Consider the following 17,775-nt stretch of genomic DNA (forward strand, 5'->3'; position numbering starts at 1 on the left):
ATAAAATTATTTGAGGCTTGTGTGGATGGGATCAGAAGGTTTGCGGGCATTGGGTGGGGACGGGGGACCAAGCTCACAAGGACGGGATGGGAACTCGTGGGAGCTCGTGGGAACGGGACCAGATTTTTCCCCTATGTCACTCTCTAAGCCAGTGGTCCCTAACCCTGTTCTGGAGGACCACCAGGCCAATTGGGTTTTCAGGATAGCCCTAATGAATATGCATGGTGCAGATTTGCATGCCTATCATTTCTATTATATGCAAATCTCTCTCATGCATATTCATTAGGGCTAGCCTGAAAACCCATTGGCCTGGTGGTTCTCCAAGACAGGGTTGGGGACCACTGCTCTAAGCCACATACAGCGTGTTAAGATCCATGGCCCACGATGCATCCATGTGCGGCTGATGGCAGGAGCAGCCCAATTAGACAGCTTTGAAGGGAGCGAGTGCATTGTAGCAAGTAAGGGAGAGAGGGGACATGATCATGGGACAAAGGGAGAAAGGAGGGGGGAATTTGAGACAAAGGGGGGAATTTGGGACAAGGGGGAATTTGGGACAAAGGCTGGAAGGCAGGGAGGTGGCACAGACTTGGAACACAGAAGGAAGGGAGGGGGGCACAAACTCGGAACACAGAAGGAAGGGAAGGGGGCACGAACTCGGGACACAGAAGGGAGGGAGGGAGGAAGGAAAGAAGCACTAACAGGAGAATTGTTGGGTATGAGTGTGTGATTGAGAGGGAAAGAGATGGTGCACATGGGGAAAGGAAAATTGGGCGGAGAGAAGAGTGAGGTAGAGATGCATGGGGAAGTCCTTCTGGACTGGACAAAACCTAATAGAGGAGACTCTTTGTGACTTTCGACACTAACGGAGTACCTTCTACCAAGATGACCATCTCCAATTTGCTGGCAGACTGTATATTCTTTACGTTGCTTGAGTACCTGAATAAATTTATGTAAACCGTTCTGAGCTCCCCTGGAAGAACGGTATAGAAAATTGAATAAATAAATATATATACTCAGGCTGAGCTGATGACACAGGGCTATGTAACAGCCCATAATGTCTAAGCTTTTTACATGCAACTCCATTGGCTCCCTTTTGAAGCTAGAGTCATTTTTAAATTCAACTGCATTTGTTATAAAGCACTTTTGGATATCATACTTATCCTCCCAATTAAATCTATTCACATCAAGCAAGAACACAAGAAACTCGGGCATGTTCATGTACCCTACTCCAAAAGCCTGCTGTTTTAAAAGTTTTTTAGACCAGTGTTCTTCAACTACCAGTCCATGGACCGGTGCCGGTCCACAGAAATTTCCTTTCGGTCCAGAGGGTCAGCATGTGCATTGGGCTCCAGACAGTGCTCTTCAGCCGCCGGTCCACGGTGCGATCGATGTGGTATTGTCTTCGGGCCGTCTCCCTCTTCCTCAGTGCTGCAGTGCACAAAGCCATGGGCAGAGGCTCCTACGCACATCCTGCGTCTTAACCGGAAGCTTTCTCTCTGACGTCACAATGTTAGAGAGAAGGCTTACAGATGAGGTGCGGGACACGTGAGGAGCCGCTGCCCTTGGCTTTGTGCACTGCAGCACTGAAGAAGAGGGAGCCGGCCCGAAGACAACACTGGGGGGCGGCATAAAATGGCCAGGCAGGAGCAGTCCAGATGGCAAGGTACAGCATGTGTGTGTGTGTGTATATATATATATATATATATATATATATATATATGAATGGAAAAAATGGTGTTACAATTAGTACTATTATGGGGGCAGAGTCTGGGGTGGAGATGGGAGGGCTCTGGCCCACGACTTAGCCCAGTGTTCAACTGCCGGTCCGCTGACAGGTGCCGGTCCACAAAATAATTATTTTATTTCTGCTGGTCCATAGGTGTCAATAGGTTGAAGAACACTGTTTTAGACAAAACTCTAGCCTTTCAAGTCGGGAGAATGAACTCTTGGATGTGTTCTCTGATTACCCACTCCCAATCTTACTATGAGTTTAGAAAATCACTGAAAACCTATCTATTTGGTAAATTTATGCGATGACTTTGCTTTGTTTCACTCTACATTGTATCATGTTGTATTTTATTGTATTATATAGCATTGTATTTTACTGATTTCTACTGTATCTTGCATCTTCACTGATATGCCTCAGTTCTCTTGTTGTGAACTGCCCGGAACTTCTGGTTGGGCGGTATATAAGAAATAAAATTATTATTATTTCCACTCTGCATCTATTATGGACATTTCCAAAGTAGCAACTTGATCCTCAATACATACATTTACCTCTCACTGCTATTAAGAACAAAACTCCTGAAGGGACAGTTGGTTTGGGCAAGCAGTTCTGTAGAATCATTTTGCTTTCTAAGCACCCACTCTTAAGAACATAAGAACTGCCATCACCGGATCAGACCCTGGGTCCATCAAGTCCGGTGATCCGCTCATGCGGAGGCCCAGCCAGGTGCGACCTGGCGAAAACTTAGTCACCGGTATCCCTCTATTTGCCTTCGGAGGAGATGTGCATCTAACTTGCCCTTAAATCCTAGAATGGTGGGTTCCGCAGCAATCTCCACCGGGAGAGCGTTCCAGGTGTCCACCACCCGCTGTGTGAAGCAGAACTTCCTGGCATTTGTCCTGGGCTTGTCCTCCCTCAGCTTGAGTCCATGACCTCTTGTCCTAGTCACATTTGACATCATAAATAACTTTTTGCCCTGCTCTGTCTTGTTGATTCCTTTTATTATTTTAAAAGTCTCAATCATATCCCCTCGCAGTCTCCTCTTCTCAAGGGAGAACAGTCCCAGTTTTCCAAGCTGTTCTTCGTAGCTCAAGTTCTCCATACCTTTTACCAGCTTCGTTGCTCGCCTCTGCACCCTCTCAAGCAGTTTTATATCCATCTTTAGATAGGGAGACCAGTGTTGGACACAGTATTCCAAGTGTGGTCTGACCAATGCTATATAAAGCGGCATTATGACACCCTTCGATCTACTCGTGATTCCTTTCTTTATCATGCCCAACATTCTATTTGCCTTCTTTGCCGCCACTGCACATTGAGCTGATGGTTTCAGGGTCCTATTTATCAGTACCCCCAGGTCCTTTTCTTGCTCACTCTTCTCAGAGTTGCACCTGACATGGTGTACTCATGCTCCTTGTTCTTTCTGCCCAAATGCATCACTTTGCACTTTTCCACATTAAATTTCATCAGCCATTTCTCTGCCCAACTCTCCAGTCTCTCTGTAGTTCCTCGCTGTCCTTTTGTGATCTGATTGTCCGACATAGCTTTGTATCGTCTGCAAATTTGATGATATCACTAGACGTTCCTTCTAGATCGTTGATGAAAATATTAAATAAGATGGGCTCAAGAAGCGAACCCTGGGGCACACCGCTGTCACTTTCTCCCAGTCTGAGAGCTTCCCATTTATGCCTACCCTCTGCATTCTGTTTTCCAGCCATATGTCCCCCTCTATTCCGTAGCTTTGTAATTTCCTGAGAAGTCTTTCGTGTGGAACTTTGTCGAACGCTTTCTGGAAGTCTAGGTATATTATGTCCACTGGTTCCCCGTTATCGATAGATTTGTTTACAGTTTCAAAGAATTGTAATAAATTTGTCAAACATGACTTCCCTTTCCTGAAGCCGTGTTGACTGGCTCTCATCAGGTCGTGTGCATCCAAGTGCCGGACTATGCTATCTTTAATCAGTGTTTCAACCATCTTTCCAGGGATAGACGTAAGACTTACCGGTCTGTAGTTACCCGGTTCTCCTCTTGACCCTTTTTTGAAAATTGGGGTGACGTTCACTATCTTCCAGTCGTCCAGTATCTGTCCAGTTTTGCTTGACAGGTTGGCAAGGTTTTACAGTAGTTCACCGATTTCCACCTTCAGCTCCTTTAATACTCTCAGGTGAATTCCATCCGGTCCAGGGGACTTGTCGCTTTTAAGTTTGTCGATCTGGTAGTATATCTGGTCCAAATCCACTTTTAATGTGGTGAGGCTGTCCTCTATTTCTCCCTTGAACACTTTCACTGTTTCAGGTATTGCTGTAATGTCCTCCTTTGTAAAGACAGATGCAAAGAAGGAGTTTAGTCTATCTGCAATTTGTTTGTCTTCTTTGATGCACCCTTTTCTTCCCTGGTCGTCCAGCAGACCCACTGCCTCCTTTGCAGTTTTTTTCCCTTTTACATATCTAAAAAAGGGCTTGAAGATTTTGGCCTCTTGCGTTATTTTCTCCTCATAGACCTTTTTGGCATCCCTCGCCGCCTTGTGACATTTCTTCTAGTCGTTTTTGTGGCTCTTCTAGGCTTCGGTAGTTCGTTCGCGTTTCCATTTTTTAAAGGAGTCCTTCTTTTCTCTTACGGCATCCTTCACCTCTTTAGTAAGCCATGCTGGTTCTCCCTTGTTTTTATTTTTCTGTCCTTTGGATATCTGCGGAATATAGAGATTTTGTGCTTCTGTGATAGTATTTTTCAGTAGGGACCATGCCTGACCACCGATTTAATTGCGTTCATCCTTTTCTTGAGCCGTTTTTTTACCATGGCTCTCATGCTATCGTATCTTCCTTTTTTAAAGTTGAGGGTTGTGGTTAAGGTTTTGATACGTTTCCCTTTCCCGATGTCGAGTTTAAAGTTGATCATGTTGTGATCGCTTGTTCCTAGTGGGACCGTGACTTCTACTTCTTTAGTCTGACCAGTAATGCCATTTAGTACCAAGTCCAGGGTGGCATTCCCTCTCGTTGGCTCTGCCACCATTTGATCTAGGAAGCAGTCCCCTACCATTTCCAGGAACTTTATTTCTTTGCTGCAGTTTGAGGTTTCCCTGGAAAGTTAAAGTCTCTCATGATCATTAAATTGCTTGTCTTACATCCTTGTTTGATTTCCTCTATCATTTCTGAGTCTGTCTCCTCCGACTGTCCTGGCGGTCGATAATAAAGGCCAGTTTTTGTGTCTGTACCATTGTGTCTAGGAATCTTAATCCAGAGGGACTCCAACTTCTCATTTCCCTTCAACTCTCATAGTTTTGCACCAGGCTCATGTTTTATCGGTGTTTTCCAAATTGGTTCTGGAGTACCCCCTTGCCAACGTACCAAAAACAGGAGAAATCACCTTCTCACACCAGAGAAACTAAAAAATACAATGAAGGCGACCTCATAAGAACATAACATAAGAATAGCCTTACTGGGTCAGACCAAAGGTCCATCAAACCCAGTAGCTCATTCTCACGATGGTTAATCCAGGCCACTAGTACCTGGCCAAAACCAAAGAGTAGCAACATTCCATGCTACCGATCCAGGGCAAGCAGTAGCTTTCCCCATGTCTTTCTCAATAACAGACTATAGGCTTTTCCACCAGGAAATTGTCCAAACCGTTCTTAAAAGTATTTCCCTGTAACTTCATCGAGCGTCCCCTTATCTTTGATGGACTAAAAATCGATCCACTTGTACCTGTTCTACTCCACCCAGGATTTTATAGACATCAATCATATCTCCCCTTAGCCGTCTCTTTTACAAACTAAAGAGCCCTAACCTTTTTAGCCTTTCCTCATACGAGAGAAGTTCCATCCCCTTTATCAGCTTGGCCACTCTTTTTTCAACCTTTTCTAGTACTGCTATATCTTGAGATAAGGAAACCAGAACTGAACACAATACTCCAGGTGAGGTCACACCATAGAATGATACAGAGGCATTATAACATTCTTAATCTTGTTAACTATCCCATTTTTAATAATTCCTAGTATCATGTTTGCTTTTTTGGCCACCGCTGCATTTTGGGCGCTAAATCCCAAGGTGAACCCTAGCATCCAGTAACTGTATTTTGGGTTATTCTTCCCAATGTGCATCACTTTTCATTTGTCCACATTAAATTTAATCTGCCTCTTAGACGCCCAGTTTTATAAGGTATGCCTACAATTTTTCACAACTTTGAACAGTTTAATGTCATCTGCAAGTTTAATCACCTCACTTGTTCCAATTTCTAGATCATTTATAAATAAGTTAAATAGCACCAGTCCCAGAACAGAGCCTTGCAGCACTCCACTGTTTACTTTCCTCCATTGAGAAAAATGACCATTTAACCCTAACCTCTGTTTTCTTTCCGATAACCATTTCCTAATCCACAAATGAACTTTGCCACCTATCCTGTGAGTCTTTAATTTTCTCAGGAGCCTCTCATGAGGAACTTTATCTAAAGCTTTCTGAAAATCTAGATACACCACATCAACTGGCTCACCTATATCCACATGTTTATTCACACCTTCAAAAGAAGTCAAGCAAATTGTTGAGGCAAGATCTCCCTTGGCTGAACCCATGCGGACTCCATCTCATTAAACCATGTTTGTCTACATGTTCTACAATTTTATTTTATATAATTGTTTTCACCATTTTGCTGGCACTGTAATTTCCCGGATCTCCCCTGGAGCCCTTTTTAAAAATCGGTGTAACATTGGCCACCCTCCAATCCTCAGGCACCACAGACAATTTTAGCGACAGGTTATAGATCACTAACAGCAGGTCAGCAATTTCATGTTTGAGTTCTTTTAATACCCTGGGATGTATACCATCCGGACCAGGTGATTTATCACTTTTTAACTTGTCGATTTGGCATAGTACATCTTCCAGATTCACTGAGATTTCTTTGTTTCTCCACATCATCACCCTTAAAAACCATTTCTGGTTCATGTAGATCTCTTATATCTTCTTCCGTAAAGACCAAATCAAAGAATTCATTCAGACTCTCCTCTATGGCCTTATCCTCCCTGAGTGCACCTTTTGCTCTTTTATCATCCAACGGTCCCACAGATTCCCTCACAGGTTTTCTGCTTCTGATATATCTAAAAATATTGTTATGAGTTTTTGCCTCTTTTGCAAGCTTCTCTTCATATTCTTCCTTAGCTTTCTTTATCAATGTTTTGCATCCAACTTGCCAGTGCTTGTATCTCTTCTTATTTTCTTCATTCGTATCCTTTTTCATTCTTTAAAGGATTTTTTTGGCTCTAATAACCTCTTTCACTTCACCTTTTAACCACACCGGCTCTCGTTTCCACTTCTTTCCACCTTTGCTAATACGTGGAATACATCTGGTCTGGGCTTCCATGATGGTATTTTTAAATAACATCCACGCCTGGTTTGTAGTCATAATCGTTGCAACTGATTCTTTTTTAACTATTTTCCTCATTTTATCATAGTCGTCCTTTCGAAAATTAAATCACTCTACAGATTTCTTTTGCGACATCACTTCCAGTATCATCTCAAATTTGATCACGTTATGATCACTGATTCCCAGCAGACCCAACACAGTTAACTCCTGTACAAAAAAAACTTTCAAAATTGCATTAGCATGGCAAGATTAATCAAATTTTTCCTGGAAGTGTTTTAGAAGTACATCAAGGCAGAAATGGAGTCGGAGGAATTTATCAAAGAGATGTTTTGATTGAGCGTTTGAGATAAAGTTGGTTAAATATTTATCACATTTGCCTGCTTGGAATGATATTGTTCTATCGAGGAATCTTGTAGATACAGCCCTTCAAGGATGGAAAAGTGAACAAGTAGGCACTTCATGTATAAGTTGTGTCTGGAAATTTGAAATGATGAGAGAGATAGATTAGGGATGAACCTGTTATGGTTTTGAAGCAAAGGCAAGCAAACTTAAAAATAACCCTTGCTTCCACGCGCAACCAGTGTAGTTTTTTGTAATACTATGTATTGCAGTCCACTAAGGACCAAATCTAAAATAGCTTCTCATCTTGTCGGTTCCTGGACCAAGAACTGACGAACACTATTGTCTCCTTGATCTTGGCTCAGATTACATTAGGGATTTCTATTCCGCCATTACCTTGCAGTTCAAGGCAGATTACAAAAGAATTATCAAGGAAGTATTACAAAAAGATCTTACCAAAAAGAGATTTGGTCATTTTCAAAGAGAGTAAGAAATGAGTCTGGTTATTTGTTTAGGGTAGTTGGCTTTAGTGAGAGGCAATTTGATACTTGTGGTGTTATTTCTTTTTCAGGGATTTCTTGAATAGTATGGTCTTTATTTCTTTTCTAAAAGTTTTGTATTCTAGGGATGCTGTCAGTAGATTGGCAATTTGGTTGTCTAGTTTGGCTGCTTGAGTGGCTAGTAGGCCATCATATAGTTTTTTCCGTTTGATCTCCTTAAATGGGGGGTATGAGAATGGGGTGCGAGTTTTCCTATGTCTGGTTGAGGTGTTGTGGATGTGGCGATTGTTCAGGTAGTTTGGACTGTCTCTGTATAAAGTCTTAAATAGTAGACAGTAGAATTTAAATTGTATTCTTGCTGGGACTTGAAGCCATTGCGATTTGAGATATGCTTCTGTAATGTGGTAATGTTTCTTCAATGAGTAGATAAGTCTTAGTGCTGTGTTTTGGATTGTTTGTAGTTGTTTTGTTACTATTGCAGGGCAGGGAAGATAGAGGATATTACAGTAGTCTAGTAAGCCTAGTATTAGGGACTGTACTATGAGCTGGAATTGTGATTTTTCGAAGAATTTCCTAACTTGTCTTAAGTTTCTCATGACTAAGAATGATTTTTGTATTGTTTTATTGATTTGCGGTTGCATGGTGCAGCATCTGTCGATTGTTATTGATTGAGGAGACACTAGCGTTCGTCACTATTTGGTGTAATACATAATTTTGAATTTCATAGAGCCGCATCGCATTAAGACTAGACAAGAGAAAGTGATTATTAGCTTTAACCATCTGGTTAGACTCCTGATGCAGGCCGCTTTGGCCGAAACACATGCATGTCGAATCTCTATTTGAATGACTAAAGCACTTTAGCATCCAGAGATCACCGTCACTGTCTTTTTTGGTACCCCTTGCCAGTCAGGTTTTCTGAATATCTGCAATGAATATGCATGAGGTTGATTTGTATACACTGCCTCCGTAGTATGCAAATCTTTCTTGCATATTCATTGTGGATGTCCTGTAATCTTGACTGGCAGGGGGGTTCTCCAGGACCATAAGAACATAACATAAGCAGTGAGCTTGAGAAACACTGCATTATATAACCATTATTCTTCTACAGAGCCAGGATCCTGGTAGCTTGAGAGTCCCATATGAGAATATAATGTCACCTTGTTCTTGGAGAAGGCAGGTGTTTTCTAAAGCCACTTTGACATGCTTTGTATATAAGATGTATAAACTAAACCAAGCCTTAAGTTAATATACCGCATCTTCTCCACAGATGTGGAGCTCAGCACGGTTTACAAGAACTTAAATATAGGAAGAGAAGAATAAGGTTTACATGAACTTAAAATATGGGAAGAGAAAAAAGGGTTGGGGTTACGTACGGGGGGGAAGGGAGAATTACATTTTTGTGAAAAGCCTTAATAAAAGATAAATTAAGAAAACAGGCATATATTCTCACAACCCGACCTCCTCTCCTAGTTGACTTCTTAACTTGGTTACTGGACCATGTCAGGCAGGAAGGCACCAGCATGTGTGCGGTATGGCCTTTTACTGCCATCATGTTTCTTGGTAAGTGTCCATACCAGATTCCATGGATGTAGTCATCCACATGTGAGAATATATGCCTGCTAACCTCGGAGAATACCTGCTACAGGTGAGTATCATAGTTATTCTGTTGCAGCAGGAGTGGCATAGTGGTTAGAGCTTCAGCCTCAGCACCCTAAGATTGTGAGCCCACAGGACAGATGGGGAAAATGCTTGAAGTACCTGTATGTAAACTGCTTTGATTGTGGTTATAAAACTACAAAAAGTTAGTATATAGGTCCTTTTCCTTAATACCTTATTTTGCTAGGCTGGTATTTGTATTACCAAGGAGACTGTAATTTTGAAAAGGCAGGATAACAAATGTTAAATAAACTTGAAACTTGACTGACAAGTTTATCTGTCTTGTAAAGTGTCTATATGGTACTCATATCTGGCTTGACGTGTTGACTCCTGAGGCAGGCACCAAAATGTAGATCTGCATCGAGTCAAAGTGCTTTTTAACCTTGAGTTGGAATTACATTGGTCCTCCTCTACTTACTTTTTGGCCTTGTGTGATGATTCTACTAGTGTGCCTGATCGATCCTGCCATGTATAGAAAACATCTGATTCAAGTGAGAAACTATGCTTTGGGGGGGGGGAGGGGGGGCAGGGTATGCACATGAGTTAAATGTGAATTAAAAGTTAGAGCATATTTATTATTATTACTAGTCTTTAAGCCCGTTACATTAACGGGTGCTAGAATATATGTCTGTCTGTCTTTCTTTCTTTCTGTCTCTCTCTCTCTCCCGATGTCTCTCTCTCTCTCCATGACTCCCTTTTTCTGTCTCTTTCTGTCCCTCTCCCTGCCCCTGTGTCTTTCTTCCTTTCTGTCTGTCTCCCTCCCTCCTGCTGTCTGTCTGTCATTCTTTCCCTCCATTTCCCTGTGCAGTAGTATTTCCACCCACTTCCCTGCAACAGCATTTCCCTCCCCCCCCCCCCGACTTCCCTGTGCAGCAGCAGCGGTATTTGTCTTCCCCTCCAGGTCCCTGTGCAACAGTTGCAGCATTTCCCCCACCCCTTCCCTTCTCTTACCGCGATCTTGCCTACTCTGTTTGGCCCCTCCCCCGCGTTCTGGCCTGCTGCGATCTGGCTGCTCCGTTCGGCTCCTCGCAGCTGGAGTCCTCTTCTTTGTCGGCCCCCCCCTTCCCTTCCCTTCCCTTCCCGCGGTCTTGAGCTTCGGTCTGGTCTGGCCTGCTCACCTTGCCGTAATTTTTTTTTTAGTTGAAAGACGCGAAGGTGGCTCCTCTCATGATCCCCACCTGCGTCGGAAGTCCGACGCAAGCGGGGATCGTGAGAGGAGCCACCGCTGCATCTTTCAACTAAAAAATGCAATACAGCAGGGAACAGGCCAGACCGAAAAACAGAATCGTAAGCCGCGCATGCGCACTTCCTATGGGTCGCTACAGCTCACGGAAAAGCGGCGCACGCATAGGAAGTGCGCATGCGTTTTATTATATTAGATGATGATAGCTGCTCAGATTGCAAAACTTGTTGAAAGGCAGAGACATACTTAGGGTACCTGATTTTAACTTGCCTTGAACTATCAATAGAAAGGCATGAACCCTATATACTTGAAGTAGTAATAAATGCTGTATAATTTGTGTAATTAAATTTTATGTACTTGGGTTGAATCAGTTCAGAGTATTATTTATGGCTGAGATTTAAGTTGCAATATTTTGTTTCAATTTTTCTAGTAACTATGCGCCAGTTTGATCACGCACACATTGTGAAGCTGATTGGAGTTATAACAGAAAATCCAGTGTGGATAATCATGGAACTCTGCACACTTGGCGAGGTATGCAATCCTTTCTTTGATTTAACTATAATACAGGGGTACTCTTGCATATTCTGTGTAGATAGCCCTGAAAATCTGACTGGCTGGGTGTGTCCCCTAGACTGAGTTGAGAACCATTACTCCAAGTGAAAAAACCCATTCTTTCTTATTAGGAAATAATTTATGTGCTGCTAGACATGATTTGTTTAATCAGCACACATAAATTGTTATGAGAGAGTATATCATAAGAATTAACTACTTCGAGAATAGTCCGAACTTAAACCACCTCTTTAACACTCTCCCTTATAACCATTAGTCACTTTGACCCTCAGAAATGCCACCATGATACTCAAATGTTTTTCATAGTATCCGACTTTATGCATTCAATCCTCACCGAGCCTCTTTAATAAATTTCTTATAGTTGGATGTAGTTATGCCATTCAAGTTTTTAAATAATTTAAATACTTCAATACTTAGCTTAAGTGGTCGGATTTTCAGGGATTACTAAACTTATTGTATATTGCTGTACTCCAGCATGTTTTAACACGCTGTATAATGTTCAGAAAGAGTACATAACTGAAAGTGATGCTCAGTCAGTCAATAGAGATCGGGGGTACTGTCATCTAAAATGTCAGAAGGCTTATAATCCCAAGCCATTCAAGATGGCCTTAGTGCTGAAGACATTAATATAGTAACTGTTGAAGTAGAGTATTATGGAATATCTTGAATCCAAATACTATAACACGTTTAAAAATGCATTTAATAGGGAGACGTCATATTCTTTTTTTGTTGTTGTTGTTACAGATTCAATTAGTTAATCTAATTGAGTACTTGAGGCAATGAGAGATAGATGTTTGCTTTAGGATACAATAAATTTTAGTGATAAAAGAATTTATATGTAGGTCTCCAGATTCATGGTACATCATTTTTATCCACTATATAATACAGATTTGATTCATTCTGATTGAGTGACCAGAATATATGTCAAATGAAAATAATAGATGTGGTTTACAGAGATTTCAGTAGTCTTTGACACTATTTTACAGGAAATTTGATTGGTTTAGGGCAGAGGTTCTCAACACACGGTATGCACACACCAGGGGGTACATGTACCATTGTCAGTGGGGAGGGGGGTTACATGGCATTGTATGTCTCCCACCCTCCTCCTGCCGTCGCATATCTCCCTCTTTCCTTTTACCACAATTGCTTTCCCCAATACTCCACCCTGGACTAGGAGCAACAGCTCACTATGTGCTTTTAACTTTCCCATATAGCTGCCGCTAGCCATCAGGTAGCCTCGGAACCTTTACTATGCCAGCTCTCCTCCAATGATTCATCTTCCTCTTTTCTCTGAGGTGGGACGGCCTAGTAAAGGTCCTGAGGCTGCCTGATGAAATCATTAAACAAACGCTAGCGGCAGCTATGTGGGGAAGTTAAAAGCACACAGCTGCTGCTAGTGGGAGGAGAGATACTGCTGGACATAGGGAGAGGGAGATGTGCTGCTGGACAGGGGAGAAGGGAAGGGAGAAGAGGTGCTGCTGGACTTGGCAGGAGGGTTTGTTAGACTTAGGGGGTACTTGGCTTGAAGAAGTTGTGAACCACTGGTTTAGGAAATGATTTCTTTATAGTAATAAACAATGGACCAATGTAATAAAGCTCCACTAGGCTTAACACAAAATATTAATTGTCTTAGTGCTGATTTTATGTACCAATATAAATGAAAAGTAAAGGACTGGTTTGGGTGTATTTCACATGCTAAGGCTCTGAAATATGGAGCTACATCCAATATAGGAACATGCACTAACATTAGCACACTTTTTTGTAACTTCTGTTTGTGTTGAAACTATATTTTTATACCTGAGGTAGAGTAAAGATTTAACTTCCAATTGATTTTATTTGGAAGTTAACTGGATGTTAATTAAGCCACAGAAGGCCTTGAGTTTTCCTTAGAAGCTGACATGTCAGTATAGTTCTAGCAGCAGTCTTCTGCCTGCTTAAACCATTCTGAGCATAGATTCCTGGATCAATGCTCCCTCTAAGGAGTGGCTGTGAGTATGCAATTTTTTTTCATGCGAGTGACAATTTCTAAAAACCAACAATTTTTAATCTCAAAATTAGCAATGTATTTCTGTATATAGCACAAAAAAATCACACATCTGGTAATTGATTTACTGTAGTTTAGTTTGAAAGTATGGACGGGTTAGTAGTATTTTTGTAAACAGCCATGTAAAATATATAAGTGATTGCTCACACACTCCACTTACAGGGGACATAGTTCTGGATTCCCAATTTTGGGGACCAGGGCCCACTGAGCCAAAGTCCTGGCTTCCAGTATCCTGATTCAGTGGCTATTGAACCTGTGCATCTTAAGTCTGAGATCCCCATACCCCTTACTCTCTCATCTGTACATTCATTAATCTACATTGTGTACCTATTTAATCCCATGCCCACTAAATCTACCACATATTCACCTCATTCCCATATTTATCTGTCCATCCCCACTCATAGCAAATGTGCCTGAAAATGGTTTAACAGTGTAACAAAACATTTAGGAGAACTTTGTTACAAAAAGCAGAAGTAGAACCCCAATAATAGGCACAAAGCTTAAAATCCAGTGAATATAAAATTAATTAATAAACATAAATAATAAAAACTAATAACATCTGAAATTAGCATGAAAAACTGATTTAGAAAAATGTGCTGTGTTATCAGATGATTTAAAAAAAAAATTTTGTTGCCTTGTGTAATTGTCCTAATGTTTATATACAAATTATGTATTAAAACATTCATTAGTGATATGCAGTCATAAAACTCAAAATTTCATAAAATCCATGTTTTAGCTAACACCTGCATCACAGGGGTAAAATAGTTTATAGTTTTTTAAATAATTTTTCTAGTGCAATAGGCATCTCATTTCTGAATTTATGGGTAGCAAATCCCTTCCTGTGAGATTTGTGTAGAGAGCATCATTAGTATTTTCTTTGCTCTGCCTTTCATCTCTCTGGGCTGTCCTGTTACTCCTCAGTCTGTTCCGTTCATGTTTATTTTTCCTTTATTTCCATTTTTTTTTTGTCTGATCATAAGGTTTTTCAGTGCTGCTGAGGCTGCCAGATTTGGGACATCTCTGACTGCAGGAGAGCTCAGACTCAGAGATCAGAAGTCTATAGCCAAGGGGCAGACTGCTTTGAAGTGCACCTGCTTGGCTGACCTGCACTATTATTTCAGAGGCTCAGGGTCCATTCCCTTGGAAACAAGGCTCACCCCAAGTTCTGTCCACAGTGAGCCTAAGCACAGGCTGAGGGGCTTCTTGGTGGTTCTCTACCAGGATCAGAGTCAACTGTGTTTCCTTCCTTCTGCTGCATGTTAAGGTTCCGGTGAGAGTTGAGGTCTCCAGCAGGTCAGTGGGTCGGAAACGCAGTCAGATGAGGCAAGTAATCCAGATTCCAGGCTTGTTTGAGGCAGAAGTTCTCCCATTTCTCTGGCTCCAGTTTCAGCCCAGGCAGCTCCCAGCCCAAGCATGATACAGTGAGTACTGCTCCCAAGAAGCAGTTATAATGCCAGGGTGACAGCCAAACCTCCAAAGATAAGAGGTACATTACATTACATTACATTACATTACATTAGGAATTTCTATTCCGCCTGTGCCTTGCGGTTCTAGGCGGATTACAATATAGAAATTATCTGGGCAGTTCCAGTAGAATTACATTTCAGGATAAGGGTAAGTTACAGGAACAGTAAAGGATTATGATACTTCAATTTCACAGAAGATAATACGTGTCAACTGAATCAAGTTAAATCGGGTGTAATGTAAAAGAGTTACAGTACATTCTGGATCACAGACAAAGAGATACTATAGGTGGGTGTTTCCAAAGGCATTGATTGGGAACTCATTGGGTGGTAGTTATTGGGTAGGTTATTGGCCTATTGGGAGACGTGGGTGGGGATCACTTTAGACTTCTAGATACTGGAGATTGTTCAGAAGAGGTAAAAACTCAAGTTCTTTCGCCCCCTTCTAGATCTTTTTGTAGGCTCTCTGGCAGGAAGACCAGAAAGAACGGTCAGAGTTCCTGTGACAGAGCAGAGACCATTGAAGCTAGCAGCCATAGAACCCATTCTTAGGTAGATTCTCTCTCTATCTTATTTATTTATCAAGTTTCAAGTTTATTGTATATTTGATTAATCGCTTACTCAAATTTCTAAGCGATGAACATATCATTAAAATTACATACAATTAAGGGGGCAGCAAAACAAGCAGAAACTAAACAAATGTAACATGTTAAAGACTAATAGTACAAACATGTAAAAACGAGGGGAAAGGATGGGTAGAGAAATATAAATTGCTGATAGAAAAGAAGACAATTATGGTAAAAAACAATAGGGGGAATAAACAATGAACCTTAAAGAGGTTATGGAAATGAAATGAAACTCCTAGTCAAGTTTTTTAAGTATCAAAAGCATCTTTGAAAAGAAAGCTTTTTAGTTTGCTCTTAAATTTATCTAAATTGTTTTCTTCTCTTAAGTAAATGGGGAGGGAGTTCCATGTTTGAGGAGTTGTAACAGAAAAAATAAAATGCCACCGCGTATTAATAATTTTAATCTATCTATATCTATCTCCAGAAGAGACTCAATAGACTAGAGCAGTGGTTTTCAACCTTTTTACATCTATGGACTGACAGAAATAAAATAATTATTCTGTGGACCGGCGGTTGAAGAACACTGGGCTAAGTTGTGGGCCAGACCCCGCCCATCTCTACCCAATCTCCACCCCAGACTCTGTCCCCAGAATAGTACTAAATGTAACACTATTTTTTCCATTCATTTTTCACAGATGTACAATATAATCTTATTAACAACACATAATGGTTAACTACACAAAGTACACTGACAGCAGATGTAAATTCTCAAAATTGACATAATTCAATCACTAAAATCAAAAATAAAATCACTCCCCTCTACCTTTGTTGTCTCCCTCCCTCCTTACCTTCTGGCCTGCTCCCGCCTGACCATTTTATGCTGCCCCCAGTATTATCTTCAGGCCGGCTCCCTCTTCCTCACTGATGCAGTGCACAAAGCTGCAGGCAGCAGCTCCTTGCGCATCCCGTGCCTCATCTGGAAGCCTTCCCTCTGACGTTGCAACATCAGAGAGAAGGCTACCGGTTCTGGCACAGGACGCGTGTTGGAGCCACTGCCCGTGGCTTTGTGCACTGAATCAGTGAGGAAGAGGGAGTTGGCTCGAAGATAACGCCACATCGATCGCACTGTGGACCGGTGGTTGAAGAACACTGTTTTGGGCCTGATGCACGCGCTGGCCCTGTGGACCGGCAGGAAATTTCTGTGGACCGGCACCGGTCCACAGACCGGTGGTTGAAGAACACTGGACTAGAGGCTGATTCTGGATCTCAAGTCAGTCAATTGGGACCCTCAAGATAACCCATTTCCGAATGAAGACAGTGCAGTTAGTCATTGCTTCAGTGGCCCCAGGGGATTTTCTCACTTCTCTGGATTTGACAGAGGCCTATCTGCACATTCCCATTTTTCCAGAGCACAGGAGGTTCTTATGGTTCTATGTTCTGGAGTATCACTTCCAGTTCTTGGTCCTGTCCTTTGGTCTGGCCACAACGCCACACACCTTCATCAAAGGGATGATTATGGCAGCAGCATACCTCTGTAAGATGGTGATTTGGGTGCATTTGTATCTGGAGGATTGGCTGATAAGAGCTCTGTCCGAATCCAAGGGGAGGATTACTGTCCTCCCTCTGGATTCGGACAGAGCTCTTATCAGTACCATGTGGTTCTACTTCTGCAAAACCTGAGCTGGGTAGTCAACTTCAGGAAGAGCCACCTGGAGCCAGCACAATTCTTGGAGTATCTGGGGATTCTGTTCAGTACAAAAGAGAACAGAATTTTTCTGCCAAAAGCCCGAAAAGCAATACTCAAGCAGCAAATCAAGTAGTTTTAAGACAAGCTGGCACTGACATCCTGGCATTGCCTGTAGGTGCTGGGGTTGATGTTAATGACTATAGATGTGATTCCCTGGGCAAGGGCACACCTGCACCCTTTCCAGGTGATGCTTCTATCTTATTGGTTCCCGCAAAAGGATGCATTACAGATGCATGTACCTTGGACAATGGAGGCAAAACGCAATCTGGTCTGGTGGCTGGAGCCTCAATCCCTGGCTGAAGGTGTTCCTCTCCACATCTCATGGGTGATTCTGGCTACAAATGCCAGCCTCTATGGTTAGGGAGTTCATTGCGAAGGGCATCCAGTTCAAGGTTGATCAACCAGTTGAAACTTAGAGCCATTCACCTGGTGCTGTGGACTTATGGAAGCACACTGCGGAGCAATGCTGTACAAATTTTCTCAGACAGTGGAATGGTGGTAGGTTATGTCAATTGGCAGAGTGGCACCAAGAGTGCTCTTCTATGTCTAGAAGCTCAAATGTTGTTTCATTGGACAGAGATTTACCTACTGGCTCTCTTGGCAGCACATGTAGCTGGAGTGGGCAATATGCA

At 42.0% G+C, this 17,775-nt stretch overlaps 1 protein-coding gene across 16 annotated transcripts in view; it reads left to right on the forward strand.

The window, feature by feature from the left end:
• Positions 1-17,775, forward strand: part of PTK2 (protein tyrosine kinase 2) — a 779,173-nt gene that overhangs the window by 442,368 nt on the left and 319,030 nt on the right. For all 16 annotated transcript variants that reach the window (XR_004538103.1, XM_033930844.1, XM_033930848.1 and 13 more), the window contains one exon: positions 11,184-11,284. Coding sequence is in view for 15 of the 16 variants with exons in the window: in XM_033930844.1 (XP_033786735.1) it covers positions 11,184-11,284 (101 nt within the window). In the remaining variant the exon portion in view is untranslated. The remainder of the gene's footprint in view (positions 1-11,183; positions 11,285-17,775) is intronic.

This window comes from Geotrypetes seraphini, chromosome 2 (assembly GCF_902459505.1).
Source record: "Geotrypetes seraphini chromosome 2, aGeoSer1.1, whole genome shotgun sequence".
In the NCBI taxonomy this organism is placed as follows: Eukaryota; Metazoa; Chordata; class Amphibia; order Gymnophiona; family Dermophiidae; genus Geotrypetes; species Geotrypetes seraphini.